The sequence below is a fragment of the Rhopilema esculentum genome, chromosome 10, assembly GCF_057945365.1.
Source record: "Rhopilema esculentum isolate cy_ngs chromosome 10, ASM5794536v1, whole genome shotgun sequence".
Classification (NCBI taxonomy): Eukaryota; Metazoa; Cnidaria; class Scyphozoa; order Rhizostomeae; family Rhizostomatidae; genus Rhopilema; species Rhopilema esculentum.
In genome coordinates, this window is record NC_142824.1 from 3,017,339 (window position 1) to 3,033,839 (window position 16,501).

The following is a 16,501-nucleotide window of genomic DNA, read 5'->3' on the forward strand; positions in this document are numbered from 1 at the left end:
ATCCTGTTGCACTCTAATGTACCCAAAGTTTTCAGTCGGTGTAAATTTCAGTCGAAAGAGCTTTTTGAGACATGGCAAAATATGTTTTATGGCCATTTGATTGATAACAATATGGTTATAAACATTTTATGCAGAAACTATATTGAAAATGGCCCAATTGGTCAAATGATAACAAACTTTTGTCTCGAAAGCTTGGCCTAACAGAATGTGTTGCTAAAACATATTTTGTCTGTTTATTAGATTGTTAAAGGAAACGCCCTGTAGTTAGGTGTTGCTCTAACGACTATGTTTTGATAGTGTTTTGGTACTAATTATGTTCATGGTATTGCTAAAAATGTTTATTCTTTTGGTTTCTTTGAAGGAACAACTGAGAAATAAGCTTTCCTCAAGGCAGGACAGACCTGATTTTCCCATACGGGTTATTCACAAGTGGTCTTAAGGTTAAAGATGCAGGTGAATTTTCAATAACGATATCAACAAGGATTCGTTGAGGTTTCTAGGGTCAACTCGCTCCAGTTATACTAAAACGCGCATTTATCTTTGTAATAACGGCTCGTTTATGATTGATAAACAATAATATTTAAAACCTTAGAGATTTAGAAAGATGAAATAATTTTAAGGATCATTAGAAGAGACGACAGCTGCAATGCCTGCCAAAAGTCTTGGAACACTGACGTCAATTTCCAAGGTCAAAATCAATCATCCCCCTCTCCCCCACGGAACAATGTTGGTTCACTATCAAACGGGTTAGGATTTTAGGAAGCACTTTCTTTTGCGCTTCTTTTATGATATTTCTCTAAATTATCAACATTGTTTGAGGGGGAAGGGGGCGGAAGTAGCAATTTTTTTTCATGAAAGGAATGAAAGACATCAAATGCAGCGTAAACTTGTGGGTGTTCCAAGTACTTTTGGCAGGCATTGTGCCCGTGTGACATTTTTTCTTTTACTTGAAATTACACGATGTGGCGGCATTGTTAACTTTATTTTCTACTTTAGTTAATCTAGATAATATTTTATTATTTGTTTACAATTTTTGATACCTTAAATTCCACCGCTTTCACTGGTCCTATAAATTTTCATGATCTTTCCTTCAGATTTACCTGGATGTGGTTAGACTGTTTATACTGCACCAGGTAGAGCTAGTATTTATGCCAACTTGCAGTGCACACTTTCTCTTATAAGTTACCTACACATTACTCTTGGCGACATCTCTTTGCCTTTTGGAAAGTCATTTACAAGAATTGCGAATAGCTTGCGTCTTAATAGTGAGCCTTGTGATACCACAATTTCACAGCTTTTGTCGGAGACAATTTTTAATTTTTCGACCCTTAGAAATAAGTTTTCTTAATGACCTGATTACGATTATTTTCATTTCCTTCTGTGTCTTCTTTACTGAAACGTAATTCTGATCACCTAAGATAAATATATACAGCCCCTGCAAGAAAACTTGGCACACTAAGCAAAAAGTAAAAATGCAAATAGCAGTTCCACATCCCCCTCTCCCCTTTGAAGAAGTTTGGTGTGCTCTATTTGATTCCTTTCAGGTCGTAATAAAACTTGAATTAACAAACTAACAAAGTTTTGATCGACAAAGGCAGGATGTGTAACTGTTCTTTCAATAGGAAGCACTTCTCTGAAAAGAACGTGAGCGGGGTTTTCTGACAACCTCGTTTTGGCACGACTGCTAAGGCAAATTTAATTTATGTAATCTCAAGGATCTGTATAAGACCTGGGACATTTGATTAAAAAATATTCGAAAAAACCTCAATGTCAGTAAGATTTTTCCATCCCCCGTATTAATAAACATGATTCATTTTGAAAAACAAATTCATTATTCACAGCAGCTGATTTCATGGATCTTTATTGTTAAAAGCAAGGGCGAAGAGAGCAACCATTAACGAAGCCTAAATTAGAACGAATATTTTCAAACTGTTGAGTTAATGTTGTCTTAAATCAGCCTAATCTGAGTATTAAATAGCACAATTTTATTTGACTCACTTTTTCTCTTAACAGATGTCATTTTCTGTCCAATTGATCATTTTGATATGAAGAAAATACTTAAATCATTGAATGGTTTTAAAATCTGGTAGGGCGAAATGACTAATTAAACAATTAGTTAATTTTTTTACATTAAAATTGTGTAGAAACCTGCGAGGCAAGCCTTGTGACATTCGTTTGCCTATAAATGAAGCAATTAAAAAAAACGTGTGCAGGCAAGAAACATTTCTAGAAAAAATTTAATAACGTTGCTGCTTAGTCAAAATAACTCCTAACACCAGTAAATGATGGAAGCTTAAAAGCAGTTTTATTCTGACGATCAAATTCGGAGTTAATTTTGTGTCTCAAAACTCAACCTTTATTAAAACAGGAATATTTATTAAAACTCCTTCTTTACCTATCTTGTTACTGCAGCATTCAGTTTTGCTAACTTGTAGTAAAAAATTGGAACGCAGAGTAGAAACTTTAAAAATATATCTTTACTGATTACTCAACGTTGTATTTCATACTTCTGTTGTTTGTCAGTACTATGATATATGAAAAAAAGCAATTATTTGAATGGGTTTTAATAAAAGTCTCAGTTTTCTGCTCGAAGTGAAACATTATCACATTGGACCGCAGAATACAAGATTTAACTTTACTTGTTCTAATCGCTATTTAACAGGCATATACTTTCAGGTTCGAATATTTACACGGGTAATTACACATTTGAAATTATTCTGGTATTGATTTATGGGATCTCAGACAACTTCAACATAAAATCGATCACCCCATTGTCTTGGGAAATATCACTTTGATTGGCAGGGTATTTTTTAACTCAACTTCAATGATATTTTAGGGATCCTCACACATGCTCCACACATGTCAGTTCTACTAAGAGAAAACTCCTTAATCATTGGACTAGTGGCCTTCAACAAAGTTACAGACAGATATTTGCTTAAAGTTAGGGCGTCTCCGATATTAGAGCATCATTACGTAGCAACACTATCATAATGTATGGTCTCAAAAGGGGCAGTCCATAAGAGGGAAATAGCAGTATAAAACAATTCCATTGCTTCTAAACGTGAAGGTAATACAAGCTGTTTAATATAAACAAATTGCTTATTCTTGGGTGGATTCGCTGGTTTGTCTTTGCATAAGATATTTTCCTTTCTGAAACTGCGCAATATATAGCTTGCATTTTATGCCATCGCGCTTTCGTACCCATACCTAAAAGGAGAAAGTCTGCTGATGATGGTTGTGGCCACTTAGTTTATGGTGAGTCCAAGTGTAAAGAAATGCTAATAAAAAGGTTGCTGGTGGAAACCTCGAAAATTGGTCTTAAGCACCATGTAAAAGCTGCATCTTTAGAGTTAATGTGTCCATTAAATTGCAGTATAAATCCAGAATTAAGCAGGTAGTTCTCATCGAATGACATTAAAGAGAAAGAACAAATTGGGAAATCGCTCTTTATATTGCAAGTCTTGAAAATCTAAATTGAAGTGAGGACAAATCTTACGTGTTGGTACACTTTGCTAAAATTTGGAATATTTTCAGTGACATCCCCCTTCTCATTGAAACAATGTTCAATAAGATCAGTTTCAGAGCTAAAAATTAATTCGATGCAGTTTCAATTGTTCACGTAATTGGCTCTTTAATAAAAATGTCTTTGGGGTGGAGGGGGTTCTCTGTACGTTTTTGCAGGAAACGCTTAATTTTCACCAACGTTTCATTAACTGCAGGATAATGCAGGGACTTCCGGGTAGAATGGCTGTCTTTTTATCCGTATAAGCTCTCAACAAAATGCATTGAAAAAACATTGAACATCACAAACGTGATTGAGTTTAAATGTCAAATAAAAAGTACTTACCTCTCCAGTGTTAATTGTCGCGATGGTTGCTCTAAAGAGATTAAATTTTAATAAGTAATAAGCAATTGCCACTTGGCAATTATGCACTGTCGAAAATTGATCACATTTTCCTGCGACTTTCTAGGCATGCTAAAGCGATTGGAGATGGGGGCAATAGTACTTTGACGTTGTTAAATGTAAGACCATATTCTTCGGTGATAAAAATATATTGATGTGAATACAATTTCGAAAGATAAATAATAAAAGAGTGGCTCCCTGCAATTGCCCCTACAAGAAGTGCTTATTTTGTATTGTTTTCCAAGCAGAAATTCTTTAAAGTGTGTATAGAGGTACGTGTGTATAGTTACATTAGCCTTTGCAGTTGAATTCGTTTGGTAAATCGGTTTCAAAAACACCACGACAGCGCCCGGGGGTGACTCCAATACGCAGAAGAAGGGGGTATGTCATTTTGAAAAATGAAAACATGCCCTAAAATTTATAAATTTTCCAAACTCCCTAACCCAAAATATGAAATGTATACCTTTAAATTTAATTCAAATCTGCAAAAATCCAATAAGACCAGCAGGTAAATAAAAATACATCACCTTTCTTTTAAAAATGATACCCCAAATTTAAGGTCATGCAAAAAATCAATCCGAAAATTTATGACCATGTTTGATTTTACTACTGCAAAAAGCTACCGCAAAAAATGGCACATCCCGTACTAGAGTATGCCAAAGTAACAACGGATATAGCAATCCTTGGAGAGGGACGCTCTTTTAGCACTTATAATCTTTAGAGGGTGCTAAGCCAGGGAGAGGGTTCAGGTGGGAGCAGAGGGGGTTCAATTAGAGGAACGCAATAACATAACGTATTGTTTGCTTATTCTGCTGTTATGAATAATAAGGCTATTGAAAATGTTAAAATTCCCTAAAATAAATTTGAACGAACCTTTTTCTGATGATCTTTGGTAATCAAACAACTTTTGAAGTTTTTGCAGTTTTGCAGTTAAAAATACATTTTCAAGACTATAACTACTAGAATTCAAAAGACTGCACTTACTTAACAGGAGAATCGACTCGATTGTCAAGAATGACTTTGTCTCCTTTATGAAACCTAAAACAGAACATGGATTTCGAAAATAAAGAAACAAAAACTGACAGCCTATCTAATCTACTTATCACGTTATACATAATTACTTTAAAATTTATCTGAGTATTAGATAAAAAATATGTCCATGAGATAAAGAAAACATCTTTTACTCGTGGCTTATGCAACGTTGCCCCAATGACACAATGTCAAAACTAGAAAAAGCAAAGACATTAAAAGTCTACAATGTCCAAAAATGTTTTCTTTAATAGCTCCCAAAAATAAGTTGGATGTTGGAAAGGAAGACGAAAATTTGGCAAACATTTGATATACTGCTTCCGTTTCCAACTTCATTTGCCCTCATATTTTAGTCGAAATCCAATATTGTATAGTAGGAAGGAAGAAATTGAGAAGAAATGATCGAACACTTTTGGCTGGCATCATAGAAACCTCTAAGCTGTAATTTGTTGTTACTAGCTTGAGTTAACTGTTGTTACTCCTTACCAGCTACAATTTTGTTTGATTAAAAATTTGAAAGCTAAACAATCAGTAATCATAAGTTAAGTTTACCATTGTCCTTCGTAGTAAAATTTTCCGTCTTCATATTTCGCTTGAATAAGAGGATGCTTTTCTTCTAAAATAAAAGCTGTGCTGTTAATAAGGTATACCAGAAAGTATGGATCTGGGGTTTTAGATCTACATCGATGCCTATGCCATTTCAGATTTCGAGAAAGAAAACAACGGGAAAACTTGGCATGAAGATACAGAAGTTTTAGTATTTGATAGTTCACTAGAACAAAACTTTCGTACAGAAAGAACAGTCTCGCCAAATGAATATCGCAAGAAACAATTGTTTTGACGATTTATCCATAATTTATCAAAATTACAACTCCAAACAACTGGTTTACGAGTAATTAAAAGAATGAATCTTTAGACCCTGATAAGCGAAGACACCTTGGCCGTACTTAAATCTAGAAAAGCAAAAATGAAAGGCCAGAATTCGGCAAAGAAACAAAGCGGAGTCGCATGCAAAACTGTCAAAAATCGCAACGTTTCCTCTGCCATCTTCTTGATTTATTAAAACCCTATGCCTGCCTCTAGCCCAGTCACAAATCCAAAGTCCTTCACCTTAAAATATTCCTGTCATGAAAAAAACTATTCAAATAACTTATTATGGACCAACATTCTCAAAGAGGACATTAAAGAAAGAGAGTTTCTTATCCCGAACTAACTATTCTGAACTTTCGCATTGTATCCTAACCCTGAAGTTAACACTGAATTTAAGCTCGACTTTCAGCCTGATTTCACAACGAATTTCACTTTGATTTTTATACTGATTTTCATCCTGATTTTCACCAAAATTTCAGCTTGAGTTTCACCCTAATTTGCAGCCTAGATACAGTGCTTTCTGTAGGTGACGAATAAAGAAAGAACATTGAGATGAAGATGGATACTAATTTAGAAAATGAGCATGAAAATGGTTTGCTGAAAGCAGACTTATACTGAACGCCAAAAATGCCAAGCATGTGAAAACACTTAAACGTAACAAATGCTATGAGGTCTTTTGAAACATAACAAAGACAAAGCCACTTGGGGATATCAAGCTTTGAGTTAACAAAATTGATTAAGTGAAAACTTTCAAATACATAGGGGTGCGTCTTCACCAGCAGATAAATCGAAAAGCATTTAACGGAAACATTTTATGGGATAATCCTTAATCTAAAGACATAAAAAGAACTTCACAATTTTTGTAGAAAAATTGCAGGCACTTGCTCAGATTTAGTCTAGTCTTGTTGTTGTCTAGTCTAGTCCAGTCTAGTTTAGTCTAGATATGCACTCTTTGAATATCGCTTGGAGATTTAATAATTAGTAAGTTATAGATTTGTTGGAAAGCTAACAGATTTATAACACAAAGCTTTGAAAATGAAAGAAACGTCATCGAAAGACCCTGCTTTACAAAATTAACGATGGAAAATAAACACATTGCCACCATGGTGTTTAAATGTCTCAACGGGTGGTCCCTAATCATTTGACTTCCCCATTTACATGACGTCTCACATTACAGTGTTTTACATCATGCTAGCTTTCAGTACAATTTACTGTAAAAAATCGGTAATTAAAATAGATTACCCAATCAATCGCATTATAATTAATCACTTTTTACGCGGAAAAGTACAGAATTACGAGAAAAAAACTACATAAGAACAAACCTTCGGTTTTTCGTCGTGCCAGTTCGCTTTTAGCCTTTAAAATAGAAAATGAGGAGCTCAAATTAGCAGAGCCAATATTGAAGCTCATTTAAATGTACTCCCATGGATACTGAATCTTCACACTAAGATGTGTACGGCAAATCCCCTTTAGAAACAAACAAGTTTGGAGTTCAAATGGAAATCCTGATAAAATAGAATCCGCATTCAGCTAGAATTAAAAAAACTTGTCTTACTTACTTTCCGAATTGCAGCCCAGTCTTCAAGAATATCCATTTCTCGGAGCATGTAAACAATATATGGTCCTAAAAGTGGATATAAAAATAAATATCAAGCTTATGCATTTTAATGCTCTTATATTAATGCGTAGTTAAAAATGTAATTGTAAAATTGTAATTCGCTGTAGTACTGTAAGCAGTTAAGGGCCATCTCGGCCTAGATACTTGAATTGGAAAAAGAATATATGAATTTAAATGATTTACTTGAAATACTGTTTAGCAGTTGCATCGATTCTTTCAATCAAATCAGAGTGACGAAGAACAATACGTTCATTAATCTTTACAAAGCCAAGGGACACATCTTTAACATTAAGTGCTAATTATTATCTAATAATTTTGTATTTACTTTTTGTAATAATTTTATGCCGAATAGTAATAGAATTCTTAGCCAAGCTTGGTTGTACCATTAGTAAGGAGTGTGCGTGATGCAACGAGAAAACCAATTGGATACACCCTTAAACGTGGCTTAAAGAGTGTTTCTACCAAAAGCTTTAGGTTAGACATGAAAAACAGCTGAGAAAGAGATTTTTCGATATATTTGACAAAAATAAGATGTAAATGCTTGTCCAAAGGTCTTTTGGTCATAAAGGAATACAATAGTGGGTGTCAAAAATCAGAAGAAGAAAACAGCATTACTATAAACAACAATCTTTGATGCATAGTATTTTAACAGTGCCAACCTGATACGGTTACAGGTCGTTTTCGCTTCTCTGGTATAAACATTTCCATTCCTTTTTTACGTTTCCGGGCATAGATACTGTCATCTAGCCAAATATCTATGAGAAAATAAAGATTTCAATGTCCCAATCTACTATAAACAAATCGTATCTTCCTGCTTCAAAAAGATAAGCTAAAACTCTGCACCTTCGCAATACAGCCCAAATAATCCATTCAAATGCATTGGAAGTGCTTCGAAACTTCTTGCAATTATACATCCCCAAACACCGTACATTCTTTTGTTGAGCTACTAACGACTTAACAAATTAAATTATGGAGACAGAAATACAGTCAGGCATAGTGACCCATTTTACAACAATTAATAGCGTATCAAAAATAAACTGACATTATAAGACAGCTGACATCCAGCCAAAACGAAAACCCAGTCATCCTAGATTTTGGTCATATAAGAATCCACTGATCTTAAGCTATTCTACAAGTAATATGATTGATTCTACAAGTAATTTGTGGTCGGTGTGATTGTCACAGAAAAAAAAGTAATATGATTGATAAATGGATTGAGTGATAAAGCTCCTTTGTAAGATTCAAACACGTTCCAAAAACGTCAGCCCTCATTTGTACGAAAATTTGATTTGAGAACTTTTTTGGTGGTCTGCTGCGCTTTGCAAAATAAGCCATTCAAACTTAAAATTGTTGACTATCTTTTGCAAGTGGTTGAATAACTTGCTAGGCTGCAATTTTTTCACTGTTGGGACCTCCTACTATGGTATATCGCAGTTCATATTATGAATTTGAAAGAAAACTTTCCCGCTCTTTTCCATCAACTGACCTGAATACATTTCTACAGTATGTCGATCTTCTTCAACCTTGCGAAGTCTCTCCTCTAACTCAGCTTTCATGTTTTCTAAAAGATTCCGCTTTTCGTTCTAAAATCGGTAAATTAGAAAGAAATTATGATAGGGAGAAATGGGTTTCTGGAACTTAAAGTAATAATACAAAGAAACAGCTTGGGTAAAACATCAGTTGCTTCACCATTAGACAAAATTCCACATAAGATAAGACATTCACATAAAACCGTTTGTTGTATTAGGTTTTGGCTTCTATTGCATCATAGAAATGCAAACAAAGCGTCTTTTTTCATAAAAATTGATTTCTTTTTCACTTCCCAAAATCTCCACTTATAGCAATAGTACAAATGTGCCTTCTGCCATCTGTTTTAACCGTGAATAATAACCAGCATAGATTAAACAAAAGAAAACCAAAAAAACTAGGTTAAACCAAAAAAGTAGATACTAGGTTAGATGTGATGCATTTTAACCTGATGCAGCTTTCAGATAGCTTTTAACCATTATCTGAACAGATCATGACCAATATTATTTGGCTTATTGATATTCACGAGATACTTACTAAACAATATCTATAATGCCTAAATGATAAAGCTTTCAGTTGGATAATACTTTATGATAACGAACCATCATCATATTTTCATCAACAGAGCTTTATCCTAACTTTTTTATTACTTTGCTTAGTGATTCAAAGAAAAATAAACTTATGCAATCAACTGGGGTGGGGTGGGTGTCAAAACAATACAACTATTTTGAGAAACCAAGCAGGCCACACTAGCTGACTGTGTGACTGAGAGACGATCTTTGCAAACCAAAATGACAGTTTTAACATATCAGTTCATAAAAATGACAGTCAAATACCCATACCTGAAAATGTTGGTCTAAAGCCTGCACTTCCGCTTTGAATTTATGATCCAAGGAAATCAACTATCAGATAGAAAATCAGAAGAATTGTACAGACAATGCAAATCATTCTTTATTTATTGCCAAAACAATGATAAAACTAAGCAGATTTATTTTGCAAAAATTACAGTTAGGTTGTTCGCATTTAAACTTTGATTGTTCATAAGGTTCTTCATCTAATCTGACAATTAAAAAAATTCTTAAAAACCAGGTATTTTTCATATTATACTTGCAAGGGATCATTGTCAATTTCAGATAAGCAGTCAACTAAAATGAATTATCAAACTACAGATTGACATCTTTCTATTAAAAAAATGATGGCTAACAGAAGACTAATATTAGAAAAGTGTTCAAATGGATGTCAAATGATTTGCCCCAATATAGTGGCAGACACTAGAGGTGCAACAAAGTGCTGCGAAATATCAAGAAAAAATCTTACATACCCTGTACTCCTTAAGATGACCTACAAAATAAATTTATGAATCTAATTTCTGGTATCTAGATAGACTGTGAACAGGGATAATTGAATATCTCAACTAAGCTACTCAAAAGAAGACTTTGCTTTTTTGCACTTTCAAAAAAGGGGACAATAGCCTCTTCAGTTTATCTATGAAATATCAATTTTCTGGCACTTTTGTGCAGTTGACTATAGGACCAAAATTTCAAGTCAAAACCATCCAGTTGAAAAAGTAATAAATGATAATAGAGCATCTATACACAGAGAAAAACTGCTTTGAAAAATTAACATGATATAATTGTTTGATAGAAGTGTAACAATCAAAATATACTTTAAAGCTATTTTTAATCTGTTACACTGATTATAATCAATAATCCCCAGTTAATAAGAATATAAGGACAAAATTTAAATGAAATATATACAGCTGTAAAGCAAAAATAGCATATTTCTATCAAAACACATTTGCAAAATGTCATTTGTATGAAGGATTCAAAATTTACCTGCAACTTCACTCCTTATTCTGGAAGAGTCCTCCAGCTCTTTCAATGGAATGACATACTCACTAGCTGTGTCTAAAAAATTTACAACTCTTAATTTTCAACTGATTCAGTTTCAGATTCTTAGTTGATACTACAAAAATGTTATATGTGTTTATGATTCTTTAAGAAGTATTATAATAAAGCTTTATAATTCTGAATGTATTTTAGATAAAGCTTGAAACTTGAACTATTTACTCACTGGTTTGGACTTCAATCAGCTGGTTTTCAACTTGATTCACCTTCTCTTTGTATAGCCTAACAAAGAAATAAAGAACTATAAAACCACAAATTATTTTTGTGATGGAATCAAAGAAATCTTGAGACAAGATCTGATTTTTTTACAATTAAAATAAAACTATCTAAAAATTTGCAAATCCAGAAAGAAGAGCATGAATTTATATCACTTGCAGGTGTAGATTCATTTTCTAATTGATCAGCATTCTACATAAATTTTCATACAAACAGTGGCCCTACCCAGTTTTCTCGACAAATGATGCACTCTGGCTTTGGGCAAAATGTGAAGCTAAAATATTTTTCTGTTGTGCGAGATTCAAGACAAAACAAACATGAAACACATTTCAAGGCTGGTTTCAGTTAATTATTGACCAGGTAATAATGCAGAACAGGGCTGGTTGCCTGACAAGCTTGGCACATGCCACTTTCCTTCCAAAAAGAGAAGACCTTTGCATTTTTGACCTTAAATTCTAACCATGTGTTAAAAGTACTATTCAATAAGCAAGGGATTTATGATTATCCTGAAATTCTCCAAGCTCAGTGATGGATTGGGATTGTAATCACTGGCCCTCCTGATCAGTAAGTTCTCTTGTTGAAAGAAATAGAAATGACATATGATGGCTAAAAAGGTACTTGAGAATTTTGTTACAAGAAACTCACTGTTCTTTCAAATCAGAAAATTGCTTTTCAAGGTCAAAAATGTCTTCTTTATATTTGAGTCTTCTGTTCTCTGTTTCCTCCTCATCCACTGAAATTGAGACAAATGCATCATTTTGAGGCACAGGGACTTTCAGGAAATTTTTAGGAAAAACTATCAACAATTCAGGATAATTATAAGAAATAGTTTGACTTGCACAAATAATTCTGGCCTTGCAAATCAGGGCTAGTTTAGGAAAAGTTAACTAACAAGAAATTTACACAAAATTAAACATTTAAATGAGTAAAAAATAGTGACTCTGCCATCGAACAACACCTTTTGGACAAAACAGATTGTGCAAAACTTTATAATGACATCATGTTTCAGATAATTCACAGATCCTAATGGTCTTTTCATCTAGCAGTTTTAGAATCGATCTACATACAAACAAAAAAGGCACCATTGTGTAGACAGAAGGAGTTTGTTTTCTCTCTTGGACTCCAGTGGTAACTTTTCTATAGACACATAGCACTGATTGGACAATTATGCTGGTCATGTGCTTGCATTTTTCTGATTGGCCTATTTCAATCCACAACTGGATATATATTTTCCATTGTGTTCTTTTGGTCCCTTATTCTCATGTTTTATTCTCTGAGGAGTGTCGGGCAAAGAAACTTTCAGTAGTACATTGTGAAATGTTTGCTTTTTTAAAGCTATTTTCAATTTCTGTACCACCAAAAAAAATTTAATTTTCACTTTTCTTAAAAAGTACAAATGAAAGGAGAATACAGCTAGTATAAGTCTTGTTTTAGAAAAAGAAATAACATCAAATTATGGGCTTTGACACAGGTTGGAAATTGGGGGGGGGGGAGTTAGGGAGATTTTAACAATAATAACAACAAATTTTTAAAAGAGCTCTATTGTTTTGCAAAAAGTGGGGGACCATAGCCTCCTTTTCCCCCTTCTTTGTTGGAGGCCCTGAAAATGGAAAATAGCAGAATGTGACTATAGGTGCACTCAAGATAAAATAATTCCATCAAAAGCTGTTCTCATCAGTGGCAGTTTTAGGGGGGTCCAGGGGGGCCTGCACTTATGCCAAGAAGGGCCCCACAGGCCACACCTAAGAAAAAAGATAGAAATTGTAAAGAACAAGGGCCCTCAGCATGTTTTTGGCCCCAGGGATGCCTGCACAAGATTAGGGCAGGAGGGGCAGTGTTGGTGCCGAAGGCAAATCATTGAATTTTTCTATTAAAATAATTGCGCATTCATAGGTGGGAGGGGGGCGAGGGCAGGGTAATATAATAAAATATTAATTTGAATATGTGCCACCTATACAGCTGGGTTTTTTAGCAACAAAGACTCTAAACATAAAGAAAATGTTGACGAAATTAACCATAAATGAAAATGGTTATCAAATGGCTTTGTCATTCACTATTCACAAGTTTTGGTTTTATAAAAATCATAGCTGTTATAAATGGGCTGGTTGTAAAATTTTGACTGCCCGCTAAGTTTTTATACCGATTTATCCTCCTTAGGTTCCTGGAGTACTTCTGAGGGAACACATCTTTTGTTTATCATTTATTATCTTTGCCGCTCTCCCTATGTGGCCGACCTTGTCACAGACACACTTTTCATTCTCTGCATTTTTGTGCTGGTGTTATCATCTTTCTAGTATTTTCTAATATATATTAACATAACGAGAGTAGTCAAAGTAGTCATCATATTTCAGGGCACTTATTGCCCCCTCTGCCCTTCTTCGAAGAGGGTAGGAGGGGCAGCCTCCCCTCCAGCCCCCCTTGTGTAAGTGCCCCTGTTTGGCCCTAGGTGAGACAGTCCCTAAAACTACTGCCGGTCCTCATAACTATGTCATTTCTGACAAAACAAATAAAATTGGAACATAAAGTTGAATTTATACTCACTAGAATCACTTTCTGATTCAGACGAGCTTGACACTGATTCTTGTTCTTCTTCATCAGAATTTTCTCCTTTGCTTTCTTGCTTATCATTTGAAGGTTCTTCATCCTGGGCTTGACCTCTTGAATCCTCATCTAAGTCTTCTAGCTTTGGCAAATCTTCATTTTCAGTAATATTATTTTCTTGTTTTTCGTCTTTCACCTTTGAGTCATGTTCGACCTCAACGTCTTCATTACCACTTTCTGATCCACCTGTCATATCTGCAATCGCCAGCACAATGTCTGAACTTCTAACAATTAAATTTGCATACGGATTGAAAGAAAGGTGGACTTAAACATGACTAAATGATATTAAATATAAAAAAATACATATAATCCCACTACATAAGTCAACCGAAAAAAACACCTGGGCCTAAAGGCAAACGATTCTTGGACATCACGAGTATGTGATATAGGTACACAATCGTTTATTTATGCAAAATGTTTTGATAAAAAATGTAAGATCCTTCTGCCAACAGACTGGCTGTTTATAAATAATTGGTACTAAATAAGTTCAATTTACAACACACATGCCTAGATTGTTTAGATTATATTATATGGACGGCAGGCAGGCAGTGATGGCATTCACCAAGACTTCAGTCCATTACACTTGTTTTGTCTTTCTTTCCAAAGTTTTACTCTAATACATTCTCATTCCAAAGCTTTCTCGCGAAAACATACCTGTTATTTGAACGTAACTTGTATCTGTTATCTGCGAACTACCACGGTTGTTTTCTGTTTGGGACAGTTCAATGGTCTGCGAAAAGGATTCTAAGACGGCGGGTTACAGTCTCGTTTTGTTTCTATCAGATTGATCCAATCGAGGCAGATCCCAAAAACCATTGAAATTGAATTTTATTCCTCATTTCCTCCTTCTTGGGCCCTCGCCACGAAATTGAAAATGGGGGACTAAGGCTAAAAAAGTAGGAGGCCAAGGCTTCTTACCCCTTATACTACAGCTTCGCAAGGCTTGTACTACTTGCTTCGCAAAAAAGTGGGCGACAATGGCCACCCCGCCCCCCGATGGCGCGGGTCCTGATCATACTTTCTTCGAACACTACATGGCGTCTTCTTCAACTGCACTTAGGTGCAAAATTAAAATACCAACATTTCTGAAACTGAATGAACCTTGTTTTAAGGGCATTCAAGCAAATGGAAATACCACAAACAAGGTGGGGGGTTACTTCTCATAAAAGAGGAGCATTGGGACAAACTTCGACATTTCGAAGACATTCTATGCAACAAATTTAGAAAGTCTTTTATGAAATATTTTTCATTAAAAAAGTACGGCAACAATTTCCATGAAATTTTCGCAAGACATTGTTGATGTTTCGATGCCATTTATGTATTCCAAACAATTCACAAAACATCAACCAGAAAATTTATAAAGGCCTCGAGACGTAGGCATTCTTGAAAACCACGTCCTGAGTGAAAAGCGCTTGTAAATTTTTTCTTGATAATTTCATTTTAATCTCATCCATCTAAACTCGCAAACAAATTTCCAAAAATTATTTAAATCTAAAAACCTAAATTTTTCCTCAGTATAAAAGTTTTTTAAATTAATTTACCCAAAAAACAAAAAACCTATTCAAACAACAATTCAAAAAGCTGTTGTTTAAATCTATTTAAACAACAATCCTTGATCCTCTCAAGCACAACAAACTAGATTTTATTAAGCTAAAGGATACTTGAGTCCTAATGTCGCTGATCACTTCGGAATATTTCTTGTTCAATTTTACTGAAAGTTTCAAAGCAAATTTTTTGTGTGGAAAATTTGGCATTCTTTACCCATAGAGTCATTGGTCCCAAACACTAATGGTGTAAACGTTCCATGCTCTACCTCTGTGTTGCTTTGATTATAAGCTCTTTATTTCTCATTTTCTGCATTTTTTAGAAGTTTTGTTGTTGTCAAATTATTTTGTCACTCGACGTTCAGATTAGTCACTCTCACATCGAAGCATGCTGTTTGTGCCGGCCGGTAGAACCCCCTGGTCTTTATATCCAGGCCAGCACTATCTTCATAGTTAGGTGAGGGGCAGCAGCAATGGCTCGGTTGCAACCTCTTTGCATACTTCAGAAAGTAGGCGAGCTTAAAGGTCCTTTAAAGGCTGATTTCCACAAGGCGAATTTCGCAGGGAATTCGCGGCGAAGTCGCTGAAGAAGGGATCAAGGCATGCGCAGTTTTGATTTTTGATTTCGCAGCGAATTCGCAGCAAAGTAGATAATAATTCTACTTTTTCGCGGCGAAATATTTCGCAGCACCTTATAACGAGTCGAAGCATGGTAAATTTGCTTGATTTGTGAGAAGACAGTCTTGGAACATTCGCCATGCGTGCAGTTCTGAAAATGGGCGCCTTAAAGTTGAGTTTGGGGGGAAATCAATATATTCTTTCGCAGCAAATTCCCAGTCCCGTGGAAATAAAAAGACAATTTCGAAGAGAATTCGCAGCGAATTCGATGCAAAATTCGCCTCGTGGAAATCAGCCTTAAGTCATTATGCCTCTTGCGGAGAAGCGCTTACAAAGTCATTGAGGGAGGGGCAACTGCCCCTAGTTGCCCCCCTTAAATCCTGAAAATTGTGCCTGAAATTGCATCACTTGTCGGCTCGCAGACAGAAGTAGTTTATGACGCTGAGAGACGAAAGGTCCTTTCTGAGGGAACTGCGAAGTAATAGGTTTGAATCCTAACCAGACATTTTATGATCGTGTAAAAAGAAGCTAAATTTTGGAGCATAATAAAAAACGTAGAGTCAGGAAAACGCTACAGTTGCACGGCCACTGACTGGAGGGAGTTCTACGAGAAACAATCTAAGCTCCTATGACACACCCAAGCCATACCCACTTTCTATTGTTTTGT

General features: G+C 35.1%; 1 protein-coding gene and 1 pseudogene across 2 annotated transcripts; both read right to left on the reverse strand.

Annotated features, from left to right (window-relative positions):
• Positions 1-903: 903 nt before the first annotated feature.
• LOC135694369 (breast cancer metastasis-suppressor 1-like protein-A) lies at positions 904-14,465 on the reverse strand. Of its 2 annotated transcripts, none has more exons than XM_065213071.2 (15): positions 14,327-14,465; positions 13,613-13,896; positions 11,717-11,804; positions 11,022-11,077; positions 10,784-10,855; positions 10,270-10,289; positions 9,791-9,850; positions 8,908-9,004; positions 8,081-8,176; positions 7,363-7,427; positions 7,126-7,159; positions 5,486-5,549; positions 4,889-4,942; positions 3,848-3,878; positions 904-3,207 (listed from the first exon to the last, which is right to left on the reverse strand). In XM_065213071.2, exons 2-15 carry the CDS (start codon positions 13,863-13,865, stop codon positions 3,100-3,102), a joined length of 1,098 nt encoding a protein of 365 aa, XP_065069143.1. In that variant the 5' UTR covers positions 13,866-13,896; positions 14,327-14,465; the 3' UTR covers positions 904-3,099. The 2 variants fall into 2 exon arrangements, with proteins under 2 accessions (XP_065069143.1, XP_088966734.1); XM_089110608.1 differs by having other exon boundaries at positions 13,613-13,867; positions 14,327-14,436.
• A 189-nt stretch (positions 14,466-14,654) lies between these two features.
• LOC148959220 (uncharacterized) lies at positions 14,655-16,400 on the reverse strand (annotated as a pseudogene).
• Between the last annotated feature and the right edge of the window lie 101 nt (positions 16,401-16,501).

What these genes read in the sequence shown, in the direction of transcription:
- LOC135694369 (XM_065213071.2), bottom strand. Translation starts at nt 13,865, where the DNA reads ATGACAGGTGGATCAGAAAGTGGTAATGAAGACGTTGAGGTCGAACAT. An exon ending in TACTGTAGAAATGTATTCAG is followed by an intron (nt 8,177 to 8,907) that starts GTCAGTTGATGG and finishes ATTTTCTCATAG; the next exon opens with ATATTTGGCTAGATGACAGT. An exon ending in CGAGTCGATTCTCCTGTTAA is followed by an intron (nt 3,879 to 4,888) that starts GTAAGTGCAGTC and finishes TAATCTCTTTAG; the next exon opens with AGCAACCATCGCGACAATTA.